Here is a 14,362-nt window from a genome sequence, read left to right as displayed (position 1 = left end):
CCTCAAAGCCACAAAGATGGGTGGCCATGAATCACACCAGTGCCGAGGAGTTTCACTTCCCTGGTACTTTCTCTTGGTGGTGATGGATACAGCTTCGCTCAGAGAAAAGGCACGAGATGGAACTGCAACCCCACCCCGCTGCTGTTCTGTGTCTGTCACTGGCTGTGTGTCCCACCAGCTCTGTGATCCAAGCCTCGGTTTTCCCATCTGTTCATGGAGCATGCCAGCCCCCATCTTGCCTAGCTCATAGAGTGGAATAATGAATGTTAAAGGGCTCTGGGAGCTAATGCCTGAATGCCAGAGATCGACGGGGACTCGAAGGACAGCCAGACTGCTGCAAGGCTGCAGGGAGAGTGAGGCTCACCTAGACCCCACAAGGCTGGCCCCGCAACACCTTGTCCTTCCCTGCGCTGCCCGGAAGGAGAAGTAGGTACAGCTGACAGGCTGCCAATTGAGTTCAATATACCATGTTTCACCAGCCAATGGGCTGGGGCGATCAGGAGCAGGTCACAGCCTGCTCACAGCCTGTTTCCTGTTTTCAAACGGGGAACTTAGCAAAGTGGCAGCTCCTTGGCTGGTCACTGGAGCTTGGAACCGAGAGCTTGAAGGAGCCATGTGACACTCTTCCTGGACTCCTGGACACACACAGCCCCAGAGACTGGAGGTCAGTATTTGATCCCAAGCTCAGCTGTGGGCTGAGTTCCTCCTCCTGGGACCCTGCTTGACATCTATTGGGGGCAGGGTGGGACGGGGAAGGGTGGGTGACAGCCGCTGTGTCTGGAGCTCTCCTTAGCACACTGAGGCAGAGGAGGGGGCAGCTCCTGGACCCTCCATCACCTCCATTCCTTTTGAAATGCTAGACACTTATACAACCCATCTTAGGCCTGGAGAATAAGTCACCACACCTGTGTTTCTCAAAAAACAGTGTCAGGGAACCCCTGTGTCAGCATAGCCTTAGAGAACTCGTGGAAAATACAGAATCCAGGCCTGTTTGAAGGCAGTTTCCTATGTTAGGAGCCAGGAAACCTGCTTTTGAATAACCCCCTGGTATCCCACCTCCACCTCCACCTCCACCCGCCAGGAGATTGTTACACATACTCGGGCTGGGAGCCCCTGGCTTTGGCAAGGCTTCTCAGCTGAGCATCCAGGTGTCAGAGGGTACCCATCCTTTCCCCAACAGAGGGAGCCACACATCCAGCGTCCCGGGACCTCCTGTCTCCCGGAGTGAGCCAGGTGCTTTATTTCACCCCTCTGGAGGCTCATCCCCCATGAAAAGTCCTCTGCAGGCCCTCAGAAAGATAGCATGACCTCTGTGTGCCCAGCAAAAGAAGGACTGGACTTGGCAGGCAGCTCTTGGAGAGCGGGTGGTCAGGGCACCTGGGGACAGGAGGAGGAGAATGACTTCTATGCACACAGGGCTGGAGGGTAGCGGGGTCTGGGAAGCTGCTCTGTCCCCTGGGCGAACTACAGGCCCCCAGGCCAACAGCACCAACACTTGCAGTATTTAGTTATAAAGTCGAGGAAGCTTTGTTACAGAGGGTGAGGAGAGGGGAGGAAAGGGTCCATGGAACCGTCTATGTGGCTGTCCCCAGAGAGCTTTTAGAGCGACAGGATTGCTTTCCCATTTCACAGATGAGGAAACTGAGGCCTGGAGAGGGATGGAAAGCTACCCAAAACCCAATGGATACACCAATGCACAACTCTTTCCTTCTGCCTCCTCTTTAAATGTGTGACTCCAATGAAACCCATAAGAAACAACATGACAGCGTAAGGGAGCTGACTGTGACTGCTGAAATCGATTTTTATTCCCTTTTTCTTTTTCTTTTTGAGACAGAGTCTCACTCTGTTGCCCAGGCTGGAGTGCAGTGGCGCGATCTCGGCTGGCTGCAACCTCTGCTTCCCGGGTTCAAGCAATTTTTCCGCCTCAGCTTCCCGAGTAGATGAGACTACAGGCGCATGCCAGCAAGCCCTAAATTCGTAATTTTAGTAGAGAAGTGGTTTCACCATATTGGTCAGGCTGATCTTGAACTCCTGACTTCAGGTGATTCACTCACCTCGGCCTCCCAAAGTACTGGGATTACAGACGTGAGCCACTGCACCCGGCCTGATTTTTAATTCTAAGGCCTGGTTTCGTGATCAGCTTTCTCAGTCTTCACTGGAGTGTCCAGCCAACGCATCATTTCTAGGGTCTTACAGGGTGTCTGGCCCAACAGTGCCCTGCTTCTGACCTGGAGCCAGTTGCCTGGGCGTGAAAGCTGATCTGCAAAGGCTGGGGCCTCAGTGACCAAGGCCACTCTCCATCACCCATTTTACAGCAGTGCTGAGCATAGGAGTGCCCAAGGAAAACCCTGGGCCCCCAAGAATCGCTACCAAGAATCACGTAGACCACCGGCTCTCTCGCTTAGGCATCTATCAGAATATAGGAAACCTCCCCTCCAGTCATCCATCATCTTATCAACAGGACGGGACTTGTAGCCACACTTTTCAGGTGGGGAAACTGAGGCCTAGAGCTATTAAAGAACTTGCCTGAGGTCACACGGTTGTTCAGGATGGAAGGCGATGTCTCCTGACTCCCTGACAGGGACAAGAGACAAGCGAGAGGTGTCCGTGACAGCATGCTCAAGAATGTGCAGCCCCAGGCCAGCCAGGCCCCTGTGCCTGCCTCAGTTTGCCCATCTGTAAAAGGTGAGGTTGGATCAAGGGTCCCTGAGGGCCACTCACTGGACAGCTGTGCAGAACCACAGCGTTCCTTTTACCTGACACAGCAAGCACTTCCCTGTGAAGTGCAGGCTCCAGGCCCCAGCTGACCTCCCCTTTCCCAGGCCAGGGGCTCTCTTCCCAGGACAGGTGCTAGCTGTGCTCAGGGACATGCATGACCCGCCCTCCTGCCCCCATCTGTGCTCAAGGGGTGCCAGGGTGCCAGGGAGGCATTGGCTCTATCTTTCTCTAGGCTGTAGTCAGCCCAGGGGTCAGACCAAGGGCCCAGAATCCCACAGATCAGAGTTCAAGTCCCAGCTCTACCTCTGTGTTCCACTGGCAGCTTCCTCAGGTCCTGGTAAGAGAAAAGTGAGGTCACTTGCACCCTCCTCATCTTGAATTTCTGTGCCAAACTGGTATATCAGCTACTCGCTCCAGCTGAGCTAATGTTTTAATTGTCTCTTTTTTGAAGTTGTCTCAAACATTTGTAATTCTATTCCAGTCCACCTTAACTTAGTCATTTATTTCACAAATATTTCTGGAAGCATCTAGCATTTGCTGGACACTAAGAGCAGGGCTACTACACAGTGCCTAGGATGGACAGGGCCCTGAGCTGAGGCTTCAGAGTCTGCCTGTTGGAATCCTCTCCCCAGCCTCGTGAACATGGGTTCTGTTATCATCCCCAGTTTATAGGAAACAGAAACACAGAGAAGTTGAGCAACTTGTCAGCCACCAGGTCATCTCATCCACTTATCCAGGTCACAGACAGAGTTATTATGTAAACCAGATGCCAGCTGCCTATTCTCCTTCCCTGAGTAAGGTGGAGAGAATTCTGAAGTCAACCCAGCCTGGGTCTGTATCCTGCCCACCACTCACCAGCTCATCATTTTTGGCAACTCTGAGTCTCAGTTCCCTTATAAAAGGGAGAAAACAGTCCTGACTGCACCCAGCAGTGAGGCTAGCGCCAGCGTGTGTGCTGGGTGTCAGACACACACCGGAATGTCACTGATCACTGGGGACAAACTCACTTTTGCTTGTTGCCCACACTCACCAGCTGCGTGACTTTGGACTAGACCTCAGGTTCCTCATCTGTTATTTGGTGGTAATGATAGATTTTTGTGAGCATTAAACTAGATTAGGGGCTGTGAAGAACCTAGGTGGGTGTGGAGTCGGTATAACAAGCTATCAGCTAATTTTGCTGATAGATGGATAATTGATTGATTGCTCTATAGAAGATTCATACCAGTATATCTACCTGCTCTGCTCTGAATACTGAGATTTCTTTTCTTTCTTTTTTTTTTTTTGAGATGGTCTCGTTCTGTCACCCAGACTGGAGTGCAGTGGCATCATCATAGCTCACTGCAGCCTCAGTCTCTTGGGCTTAAGGGATCCTCCTGCCTCAGCCTCCTAAGTAGTTGGGACCACAGGTGTGCACCACCACCCCTGGATAATTTTTAAAAATTTTTTCTAGAGACGGGGTCTCACTACATTGCACAGGTGGGTCTGAAATTCCCAGGCTCAAGTGATCCTCCTGACTCTGCCTCTCAAAGCTCTGGGATTATAGGCATGAGCCACCATGCCCAGCCTGAACACTGAGACATCATTCACATGTGTAACATAAAACTGATCATCTGGACAAGCCAGCATCTTTCTCTCAAGTAATCGCTAAAGCCAATACTTTTGCTTGAAATCATCTCATTTAAAACTCTGAGCAGTACATAAGGACCACGTCAATAACACACGGGTCATCACAGTAGGCGAAGGGTCTTCTCTGCCTTCCTGCCCAGCAAAGGGGCAGACCCAGGTTTGGGATCTGGCAGCTGGGAGAGCCGGGAAGGTTTAGCCGTGGGGCTATTGTCATTCCCTCCACCTGCCAGCAGGGAGCATGACACAGCTCCTAGGCACTCCAGGAACCAAGGGGAACCCAGTTGGAGGGGGTACTCACTGTTCTCTTGTTCCTCTGGCAGACTTGGAGCATGGCAAGTCCAGAGCATCCTGGGAGCCCTGGCTGGACGGGACCCATAACCCAGTGCACTGCAAGGACCAAGCAGGAAGCACCAGCCACTGGCCCTGACCTCCCGCACCTGGGACCTGATGGGCACTTAGGTGGGCTTGAGGCTTGAGACTCGGTCCAGGGGAGATGTCGGAAGACATTCAAAGTACAAATGTGGGTCACTTTGGCGGATGCAGCAAGAGGCCTGGGCAGCTCTTGTAACTTGGGTTATCCCAAAGCAGACACTGAGACACAGATCTGTGCAAGCTATTTATCTGGGAGACGGTCCTAGGAGTCACAGCAGGAGAGTGGGCAATCGAGGAAGGGCAGGGCAGGAGGCCAGTGCAGGGCATCAGTGAACAGATGGGCATGGTAGGTGGCTGGGGCCCAACTCCAGCAGGGGTCTTCTAGGAGACCCTGGAACATATCTCTGGGTTGTCCTATCACAAGGGTGAGAAAGCCAGGCTGTTATCTACCAGTCCTGCCCTGCATCAGAGAAGGGACACTCCTGGGTCTGCTGCTACGGCCCTAGAAAACCTTCAGGGAAGCCAGTAGCATGTTCTGGAAAAGTGAGTGCCAAGAGGGCATGGCCCAGCCATGGGCATGGACAGCATCTGCTGTAGCGCCATCTCCTGGAACTTTTCTTACAACCCTTCAAGATTCCCCTGTTGAATACCTGCTTTGTTCCCAGCCCTCTGCAGGGCACTGCAGAAGCAGGAACAGAACAAATCAAACACTGCACTGGCCCTGAGGTTTGGCAGAGAAACAGATCAGTGAAAAATAGTTAGACGTGCCACAAAAAAGGCTATAGGAGCAAGGTGGGAGGCTCTTACTCTAATGCCAAGGGGCCTTTGCAGTGATGCGGGGATTGGGTCTTGAAGGGTAGACTGGAAAAGAGCTGGGACCCATGCCCTTTGCAATAAAATGCACAATTATTTGCACTTCTCAAGAAGCTCAGAGAGGCGCAGGGCTCGAGTGGAGTTTAAGAAACACCGTGTTCATTTTCCAGGCATGGAAATAGAGGGTTGGATGCAAAGCAGAGGAGTGCGTGTCTGAGAAGAGCCTGGCACGTGGGCAGTTAGATGCGAACGTTAGGAAGGGCCAGCCCGCTGAGGCTGGAACACAACATCCTTATCACTCCCTGCCCCCTGCCCACTGATGTGTGCTCAAGAAGTCCTGGAGACAATCATGAAGTCAGGGCTGCAGGGAGCTCAGAAACACACAAGCCACGGTCTCTGCTTGTCGGGAGCAGGGATTTCACCAAGGCCAATCCGCAGACCAAAAATGGATGATGCAAGGTGCCTGCACCACATTTCACAGCTGAGAAACCACTTGGAGATGATGCGCTATTTGAGATTGTCAGTTGTAAGGTGGATTCAGCCAGGCTGGACACACAGGTCGCTTGGGCCTATAAATGGTGGGGTGGGAGTGAAAGATATTCAGCACTCTTTAGGAGTTCTGATATCCCATCTCAGATCCCAGCCATCTCCCCAAGCCCTTGCCTCAAAAGCGCACTGACCGGGCACAGATCCTTAAGGGTGTTGTCCTTCCAGACATGCACAGCGGCCTGAGCTCCAACTCCAGCATGACCACGCGGGAGCTTCAGCAGTACTGGCAGAACGAGAAATGCCACTGGAAGCATGTCAAACTGCTCTTTGAGATCGCTTCAGCTCGCATCGAGGAGAGAAAAGTCTCTAAGTTTGTGGTAAGCAGAGATTGGGAAATGGCGGTGCCTCTTTCACTCTGCTTCCTTCCTGCCCCTGAACAAATCTTGTGGGGCCTTAGCTTTCCCAACTATGAAATGGATCGACACACTCTAACTCACAGTGTTCTTCCAGAGAAAACGGCCAAAGAGCAAGATTTCAGGCTCAGTACCTGCTAGCGTCTGTGAGGATTCCAAGCATACAACTCATGCTTCTTGGTCCTAAGAAGGAAATAGTCCAGTTTAATCCTATTTATCAGGTGTGGGTCACCTGTATCCTTTCTTCACCAATTTTGCCATATCCCTGTATCCATTATAATTATTATTACTTATTTTTTTCTTTAAATTGGATCACTTTTTTTTTTTTTTGAGACGGAGTTTCGCCCGTTACCCAGGCTGGAGTGCAATGGCGCGATCTTGGCTCACCGCAACCTCCGCCTCCTGGGTTCAGGCAATTCTCCTGCCTCAGCCTCCTGAGTAGCTAGGATTACAGGCACGCGCCACCATGCCCAGCTAATTTTTTGTATTAGTAGAGACGGGGTTTCACCATGTTGACCAGGATGGTCTCGATCTCTTGATCTCGTGATCCACCCGCCTTGGCCTCCCAAAGTGCTGGGATTACAGGCTTGAGCCACCGCGCCCGGCCTGGATCACTTTTTTAAAACACAAGATACATTTATTTCTAAGAGAAATACCTTAAATGGAAAACCAACATCACATGGCATAAAGAAAAGTAACTAGAAAAGTCATACTAGAAAGGTCAGTCAATACAAAGAAAGCCACCCGCTGTTGTTAAATTCTAGTTGGGTACTGTGGCTTCGGGAAGGCCCTGAGCCTGGGGGCTGCTCTCCCTATTAGACTGGAATTTTAGCTTGTGTAAGGAGATATTCAAGACGTCCTAAGAGCCGCACTTCATCCTTCTCCTTCACTTACCTGGGACCAGGATAATAACAAAGCTACCACTGAATGCCAGTGACATGCTGGGCACAACTCCATGTGATTTCAGTGCATTATCTCATTTAATCCTCGCTGGGTGAGGTAGGCAGTATGCCTGTCCTCGTTCTATGAATAAGAAAACTGAGGCTCGGAGAGGTTAAATTACCAATCTAAAACCACACAGCTAGACCATGGTAGGGCTATAATAATAGCCCATGCAATCTGGCTCTGGAGTCAGATGCATGGGTTATAATTGCCCTTAATATATAATTGCCCTTAATCAGGATTCTCTTGAAAGAGAATTGAAAAGGAATGATTTTCTTACCATATAACGCCATCACTGGTGTACCTAAATGATGTTATATTGTACCTAAAACTAACTCCCAAGTGTGAAATATTTGGAAAACACTGCATCCTAGTTCAGAAAATGGAGGCCCAGTTTTAGCAAGTAAAGCCAAGAGGGACCCCAGCAGCCTGCAGGCCAGGTCCCCGTGCCCTTTCTCCTCCAGGATGTCCCCACCTTGCTGTGTTATTGTTCCAGGGTTGACTCAGCTGATGCCAACAGCAATTTAAAACAGAATTGGGCCAGGTGCAGTGACTCAGGCCTGTAATTCCAGCACTTTGGGAGGCCCAGGTAGGAGGATCGCTTGAGCCCAGGAGTTCAAGATCAGCCTAGGCAACACGGCCAGACCCCATATCTTTATAAAAATCAAAAAAGTCAGCCGGACAGTGGTGTGCCTGTAGTCCCAGCTACTCGGGAGGCTGAGGTGGGCGGATCACTTGAACCCAGAAGTTCAAGGTTGCAGTAAGCTATGATCGCATCACTGTACTCCAGCCAGGGTGACAGTGCGAGCCCCTGTCTCTAAATATAAATATATAAATAAATAAACAGAATTGCATATAAGGATCGCCCGTTTTTAGGGCATGCTTTACACCGGCCTGGTTAGCTTTATTCTCGGGGCGCTCCGTCCACCGCAGCCCCCGCTGGGAGGTGGCCACGGCTCTCTCTGCGTTGCGCCCTAGGTATACCAGATCATCGTCATCCAGACCGGGAGCTTTGACAACAACAAGGCCGTCCTGGAACGGCGCTATTCTGACTTCGCGAAGCTCCAGAAAGCGCTGCTGAAGACGTTCAGGGAGGAGATCGAAGATGTGGAGTTCCCCAGGAAGCACCTGACCGGGAACTTCGCGGAGGAGATCATCTGCAAGCGTCGGCGTGCGCTGCAGGACTACCTGGGCCTGCTCTACGCCATCCGCTGCGTGCGCCGCTCCCGCGAGTTCCTGGACTTCCTCACGCGGCCGGAGCTGCGCGAGGCCTTCGGCTGCCTGCGCGCCGGCCAGTACCCCGCGAGCCCTGGAGCTGCTGCTGCGCGTGCTGCCGCTGCAGGAGAAGCTCACCGCCCACTGCCCCGCAGCCGCCGTCCCGGCCCTGTGCGCTGTGCTGCTGTGCTACCGCGACCTCGACCGCCCCGCCGAGGCCTTCGCGGCCGGAGAGAGCGCCCTGCAGCGGCTGCAGGCCCGGGAGGGCCATCGCTACTACGCGCCTCTGCTGGACGCCATGGTCCGCCTGGCCTACGCGCTGGGCAAGGACTTCGTGTCTCTGCAGGAGAGGCTGGAGGAGAGCCAGCTCCGGAGGCCCATGCCCCGCGGCATCACCCTGAAGGAGCTCACTGTGCGGGAATACCTCCACTGAGCCGGCCTGGGACCCCGCAGGGACGCTAGAGATTTGGGGTCACCATGGCTCACCGTGGACTGTTTGGGGTTCTTCTTCTTTCTTTCTTTCTTTTTTTTTCTTTTTCCTATTCTTTTTTGGTGTTTGAGATAGTCTTGCTCTGTCACCCAGGCTGGAGTGCAGTGGCTCAATTGTGGCTCAGTTATGGCTCACTGCAGTCTCAAACTCCTGGGCACAAGCGATCCTCCCACCTCAGCCTCCCAAGTAGCTGGGATTACAGGTGCACACCACCACACCAGGCTAATGTTTTAATTTTTTTGTAGAGACAGGGTTTCTCTGTTGGCCAGGCTGGTCTCAAACTTCTGACCTTAAATGATCTTCCTGCTCCAGCCTCCCAAAACACTGGGATTACAGGTGTGAGCCACCTCCCCTGGCCTGGGGTTCATTTTTAATGGGAAAAGCCATTGAGGGCTCTAACTCACTAGGTGACTTTGGACAAGCCCCTCCTCTGGTCCTCAATTTCCCCATCTGTATGGAACAGAGGTGCTCCTGGGGTCCCTTGGAAGCCTCTGCTTGTGTCCCATGTCCCCTTGATGCCAGGGTCATTTCATCTCCAAAACAGAAACCCAGCTGACAAAACCCTGCACAGCGGTGTCCACCTCACCAGTATCTTCATGGGAAGCTAGAGGAGAAGTTTACCTCGCACATTCTAAACAAAGCTTAGTCCATTTCCTTGAAGACAGTTTTCTCCAGCTGTTCCAAGGCTTTTCTCTCTGTTCCTTCCACCTCAGAATTGCTTTAAAATATTCCCATCCATTATCCTAATACTATCCTAATATTCTAGCCTTTCTCCTTTACCATGTAGACCTGATGCAGCAAAACAAAAGCTTACCTATTGCCCTCAAGAACAGCCTCTACACACACACACACACACACACACACACACACACACACACACACACACGGTGGGAGTTGTATGCCATCCTTTGAAGGGTGGTAGGATCCTGAACCAGAAAGCAATAATAGCATAAGATTTTATGATACAAGGCACTTTTGGCAAGTTGCCAATTTTTTCTGGCTGGGATGGCGTAGCACATTGTCTAGGTGTAGATTTTCATTCATAAGGCAGCTGTTCCATGAATGGCTTCCCTGGGTTATGTAGACACAGCCCTGGCAGGAGGTGATACAACATACTTAATGGGGCTTCTGGGTAGAAAAGAGACTGAATCCTCAACGCTGCCCCTTTTGAGAGTCTGTATCCTGGAACCTCTCTGGTGGGTTGGGATGCCCTTGACTGAGGTCCGCTGTCTGGAAAGGACACCACAGGCCCAGAATGAAGGGGCATCTGCATCAATGACCTAGGTTCAACACAGGGCTTGGAGTTGGTGGTACAGGTAGGTTTTGGCCCAATGTGTGTTAGAGGCTGGAAGCCCCTGAAGACCTAAACAGCCTGGATGAGTTTATTAGGGTGAATTTAAAAGGCTGTAACTTGGGAACCTTAATGTGAGCCACCACTTAAGGGGAGGGACTTGGCCCAGCAAGTGATCACTCTAGAGGTAGACAAGCACGCACCAGACTGCACCAGAATCTGTTCAACAGCGACACCTTGTGGTAACAAGTATAGGCACCCCAGCAGGCTAGATGGGAGATTAGAAACAGCTATCTTTGGACAGATATCCCTCAAGTCTCTCAATCTACTCCAGGGAAAAGACACTTGAACTGGGAGATATTGGACTTCTTGAAAAGCTGGGCCTATGGAAAATTAAAGTATTAAATGGAATAATTAAAGAACTATTAGTCTATTTGTGATGATGAAACAGATTTTATTGATTTTGCCAGTTATTTCTTCAAATCTAAAATGCTATCAACTCCAAGGTGCACCAAATATATACTAAATAGAAAAAATGCCCAACATGGACAGTTTAATGGCATATTCCTGCAGGAAATTGGAAACCAAAGAGTCAGACCCCAATGTAAGGGCTAACACCGAATAAACCTGTTGCACAGGAGGGGACATTAGGGAAATTCACACGAATCAAACTTGGCACTGGGCGGAGGACCGGGAACTTCCTCTGAGAATTTGTACTGCAGGCTGGCGCTCACCCATGTTTTGGGGCTGAATACACACAGTGTGGTCCAAAATTCCTCAAGCAGAGGAATCAAAAGTGGTCTCAGATTGAGGTGTTCCAAGTGCCTCAAGACCTGGAGATCTTCAGGTCTTTCCTGGGGCTGAAGGATGTCAGCATCAAGCCAGGCCAGTAAGGAGTGTAGGGTGCCACTGAGTTCAGAGATGCTGAAATGTGAAAAAAGAAAGTGCATCTCAAAATCAGAGATAGATGAGATGTGTGCAGGACATTGTGTATGTGTGTGTGTGTGTGTGTGCATGTGCACAGAGAAAGAAAATACGTATATGGGAGTAAAGGAGCCTACGGAATCACACGGAGGGCTCCCCATCGGTACCTCTGAAGAGAGGCTGGCTTCCCACGCAGTGAACAGGAAATGGACTTATTCAGCTTTCCCAAAAGGGACTGGCCACACAGGGCAGCGTCAGGACCATGACCTTGCCTCTTCCTGATGACTCTTTGCTGCCCTTCCTCGTGCTTCTCGCAGCCTAGAACTGAGGGTTCATGGGAGTTTCTTCTGGCCATGCACATTGCGTCTTCACCCACTACAAGTTGTCTGATGGCCTGGGATGGCCCACCACAGCCAGCTCCTCCTGGCATCTCCCATATGCAGCAGCAGTTAGGACTCACACATTCCTTGGGTTCCTGGAACAAGTCCTTGAATCCCTCCGGCCCCCTCCTCCAGCAAGCTTTCCTCAGGGCTCACTGCAGCCCCACCAGGGTACTCCACCTCCCTGTTTGCCTGGGTCTTCTCCCATGCCATCTGTATTAGTCTTTGTTTCTAGGGGACTGTAGAGTGGTAGCAGCTGGGACTGAACCTTCTTCTCCTGACTCCTCAAAAGCTGGGTCCACAGGAGAGGTAAGGTACCTGCCTTCCATATCCATGATGAGGCCTTGTTAGGAACACAGGATTTCAGGCCCCACCCTGGACCTGCTGAATCCAAGTCTGCACTTTAACAAGAGCATCCCCCACTGCCGCAGGTAACTTCTACCTGCACACCTCAAAGGTTGCAAAGCCCAGTGTTGAACTGACTTAAAGGCACCTCAATGAAAATCATCCATGGAACTGGCCTGTCTGTGATCCTGGGATTCATCCCCATCCTCATTGTCTCTCCACCCAGACCCTCTACCATATAGGTGCCCCATCCCAAGGGACTGCAGATAGGAGCAGCATGCCAGCCTCACAACCATACCTCCAAACCCACTCTGGGCATTCGGCCTGGAGCTTGAAGGAGTTTATTCCAATGAAGCCCTGCTCCAGCAGCCACTCCCCCCACTGGCAGTGATAGAGTCCCGGGGTCTCCTCTTTGGGCTGGGATTAGGCATCCTCATGAGACCCTGTTCCTTAGGATACCAGCAAGTCCCTACCAAGCCCATGATTGAAAACAAGCTCTGCGAGCAGCTCCCTGCGCAGTAACAGTCAGGGCTCCCCAGGCCTACTGTGTGGCCAGGCACTGCCGGGTCATCAGTCCAGCTCTGCTCAGGATGTGTTCCTATCCCATTGTACAGTTGAGGAAAATGGGATCATTTGTAACATTGTAACCTGCGGGGGTTAAGTGACTTGTCCAGGGTTGCAATGCCACCCTTAAAAATATATCCTAGGCCAGGTGCGGGGCTCACACCTGTAATCTCAGCACTTTGGGAGGCTGAGGCGGATGGATCACGAGGTCAGAAGTTCAAGACCAGCCTGGCCAACATGGTGAAGCTCCCTCTCTACTAAAAATACAAAATTTAGCTGGGCATGGTGGCACGTGCCTGTAATCCCAGCTACTCGGGAAGCTGAAGCGAGAGAACTGCTTGAACCAGGACCTGGGAGGCAGAGGTTGCAGTGAGCCAAGATGGCGCCACTGCACTCCAGCCTGGGCTACATAACAGGAGAGCGGGAAATGAAGCCCAGGCTTTAATTTGACCCAAGCACTACCTTCCTTGCTGAGCCCCACATTAAAGGATGTGGAGGAGAGGGGAAGGGATAGGTCCCTGGTGTCCTCACCAAAATGGGTCCTTGATATGGTTTGGACGTATGGTTGTCGCCTCCAATGTCATGCTGAATGTGAACCCCAGTGTTGGAGGTGTGGCCTGGTGGGAGGTGTGTGGGTCATGGGGGCAGATCCCTTGCGGATAGCTTGGTGCCTTCCCCGTGGTAACAAGTGCGTTCTCGCTCTTTTCGTTCACCTGAGAGTTGGTTGTTTAGAAGAGCCTGACATCGCTCTTCTTCCCTCTTTTGCCATGTGAGACACGAGCTCCCCCTCCCCTTCCACCATGAGTGGAAGCTTCCCGAGGCTTTACCAGAAGCAATGCCAGCGCCACGCTTCTTGTACAACCTGCACAACCGTGAGCCACAGAACTCTTTTTCCTTTCTAAGTGACCTAGCCTCGGGTATTCCTTTAAAGCAATGCAGAATGGGCTGACACGGCCCTTAAAGGTCATTTCACTCATCTCTGTTTACAGATGGGGAAATCAAGGCCTGGAGAGGTGACTTACCCAGGGCCACAGGGCGAGACAGGGACAGCACCAGGACCAGACCCGAGGCGTCCACGTCAAAGTGACATGCTCTCAGAGGCAGCACACACAGAACAACCCTGCATTCAAATTCCAGGAAGCCCTTGGGGGTCACCCAGCTAGGACTGGGGGTGCAGGGTCAGTACTGAGGCCTGGGCAGGGCCACTGGCCTCCCTGAGCTTCCTGGCTCCAGGCTGGGAGGCACAGTTCAGGGTGGACTGTGGCCCCTCGGCCTAGCATGCCCTTAGCTCTGCTCTCTAGTGGCTACCGCCATAGCTAGAACTCTGTTTTGGAGCAGCAAAACCCGTTCCACCTGCTGATAGGGGTAGGTTGGTTCCCAACAATTTCCGTGCTCCCAGCTGGTCTCTGCCTCGTGGAAGTGAAGTGTCAGGAGGGCACTCCCAGAGCAAATGGAAGCTGGGCCAGAATGGTGTCTTCAGCCAGGTGGTCAAGGAAGGCTTCTCAGAGGAGGCGCTGTTCAAAGAATTGCAGTACATATGAAGGAGCTGGCCCCGGGAGCACAGAGAGGGGAGAATTTCAGGCAGAGGGGTAGCAGGGGCACAGCCCTGAAGCAGGAAACATTCCCCTCCTTGGGATCCTCAGTTCAGGTTTGCACCCAGAAAGGGGGCAGATCCAGGATGCACCTGGCCTGATGTGTCACCCTGGCTGTGCTGGCTGAGAGCATAGGCTCCAGGCACTAACAGAGAGAAGCCTTGCAAGGTAGGTCCATGTACCCCCAC

At 52.0% G+C, this 14,362-nt stretch overlaps 1 protein-coding gene across 1 annotated transcript; it reads left to right on the top strand.

Moving 5' to 3' along the window:
* The first annotated feature begins 540 nt into the window (after positions 1–540).
* Positions 541–11,075, top strand: SNX20 (sorting nexin 20). The gene is given in 5 exon segments (XM_012472250.3): positions 541–664; positions 4,665–4,803; positions 6,244–6,395; positions 8,352–8,672; positions 8,674–11,075. Coding segments are annotated over 4 exon segments (951 nt in total). The 5' UTR covers positions 541–664; positions 4,665–4,673; the 3' UTR covers positions 9,022–11,075.
* Positions 11,076–14,362: the final 3,287 nt, after the last annotated feature.

Source organism: Aotus nancymaae, unplaced genomic scaffold, assembly GCF_030222135.1.
Source record: "Aotus nancymaae isolate 86718 unplaced genomic scaffold, 86718_ANA_hifiasm-v0.15.2.pri h1tg000030l, whole genome shotgun sequence".
Lineage (NCBI taxonomy): Eukaryota > Metazoa > Chordata > Mammalia > Primates > Aotidae > Aotus > Aotus nancymaae.
The sequence above is the reverse complement of the archived record's forward strand: the minus strand, read 5'-3'. Positions and strand labels throughout refer to the sequence as shown.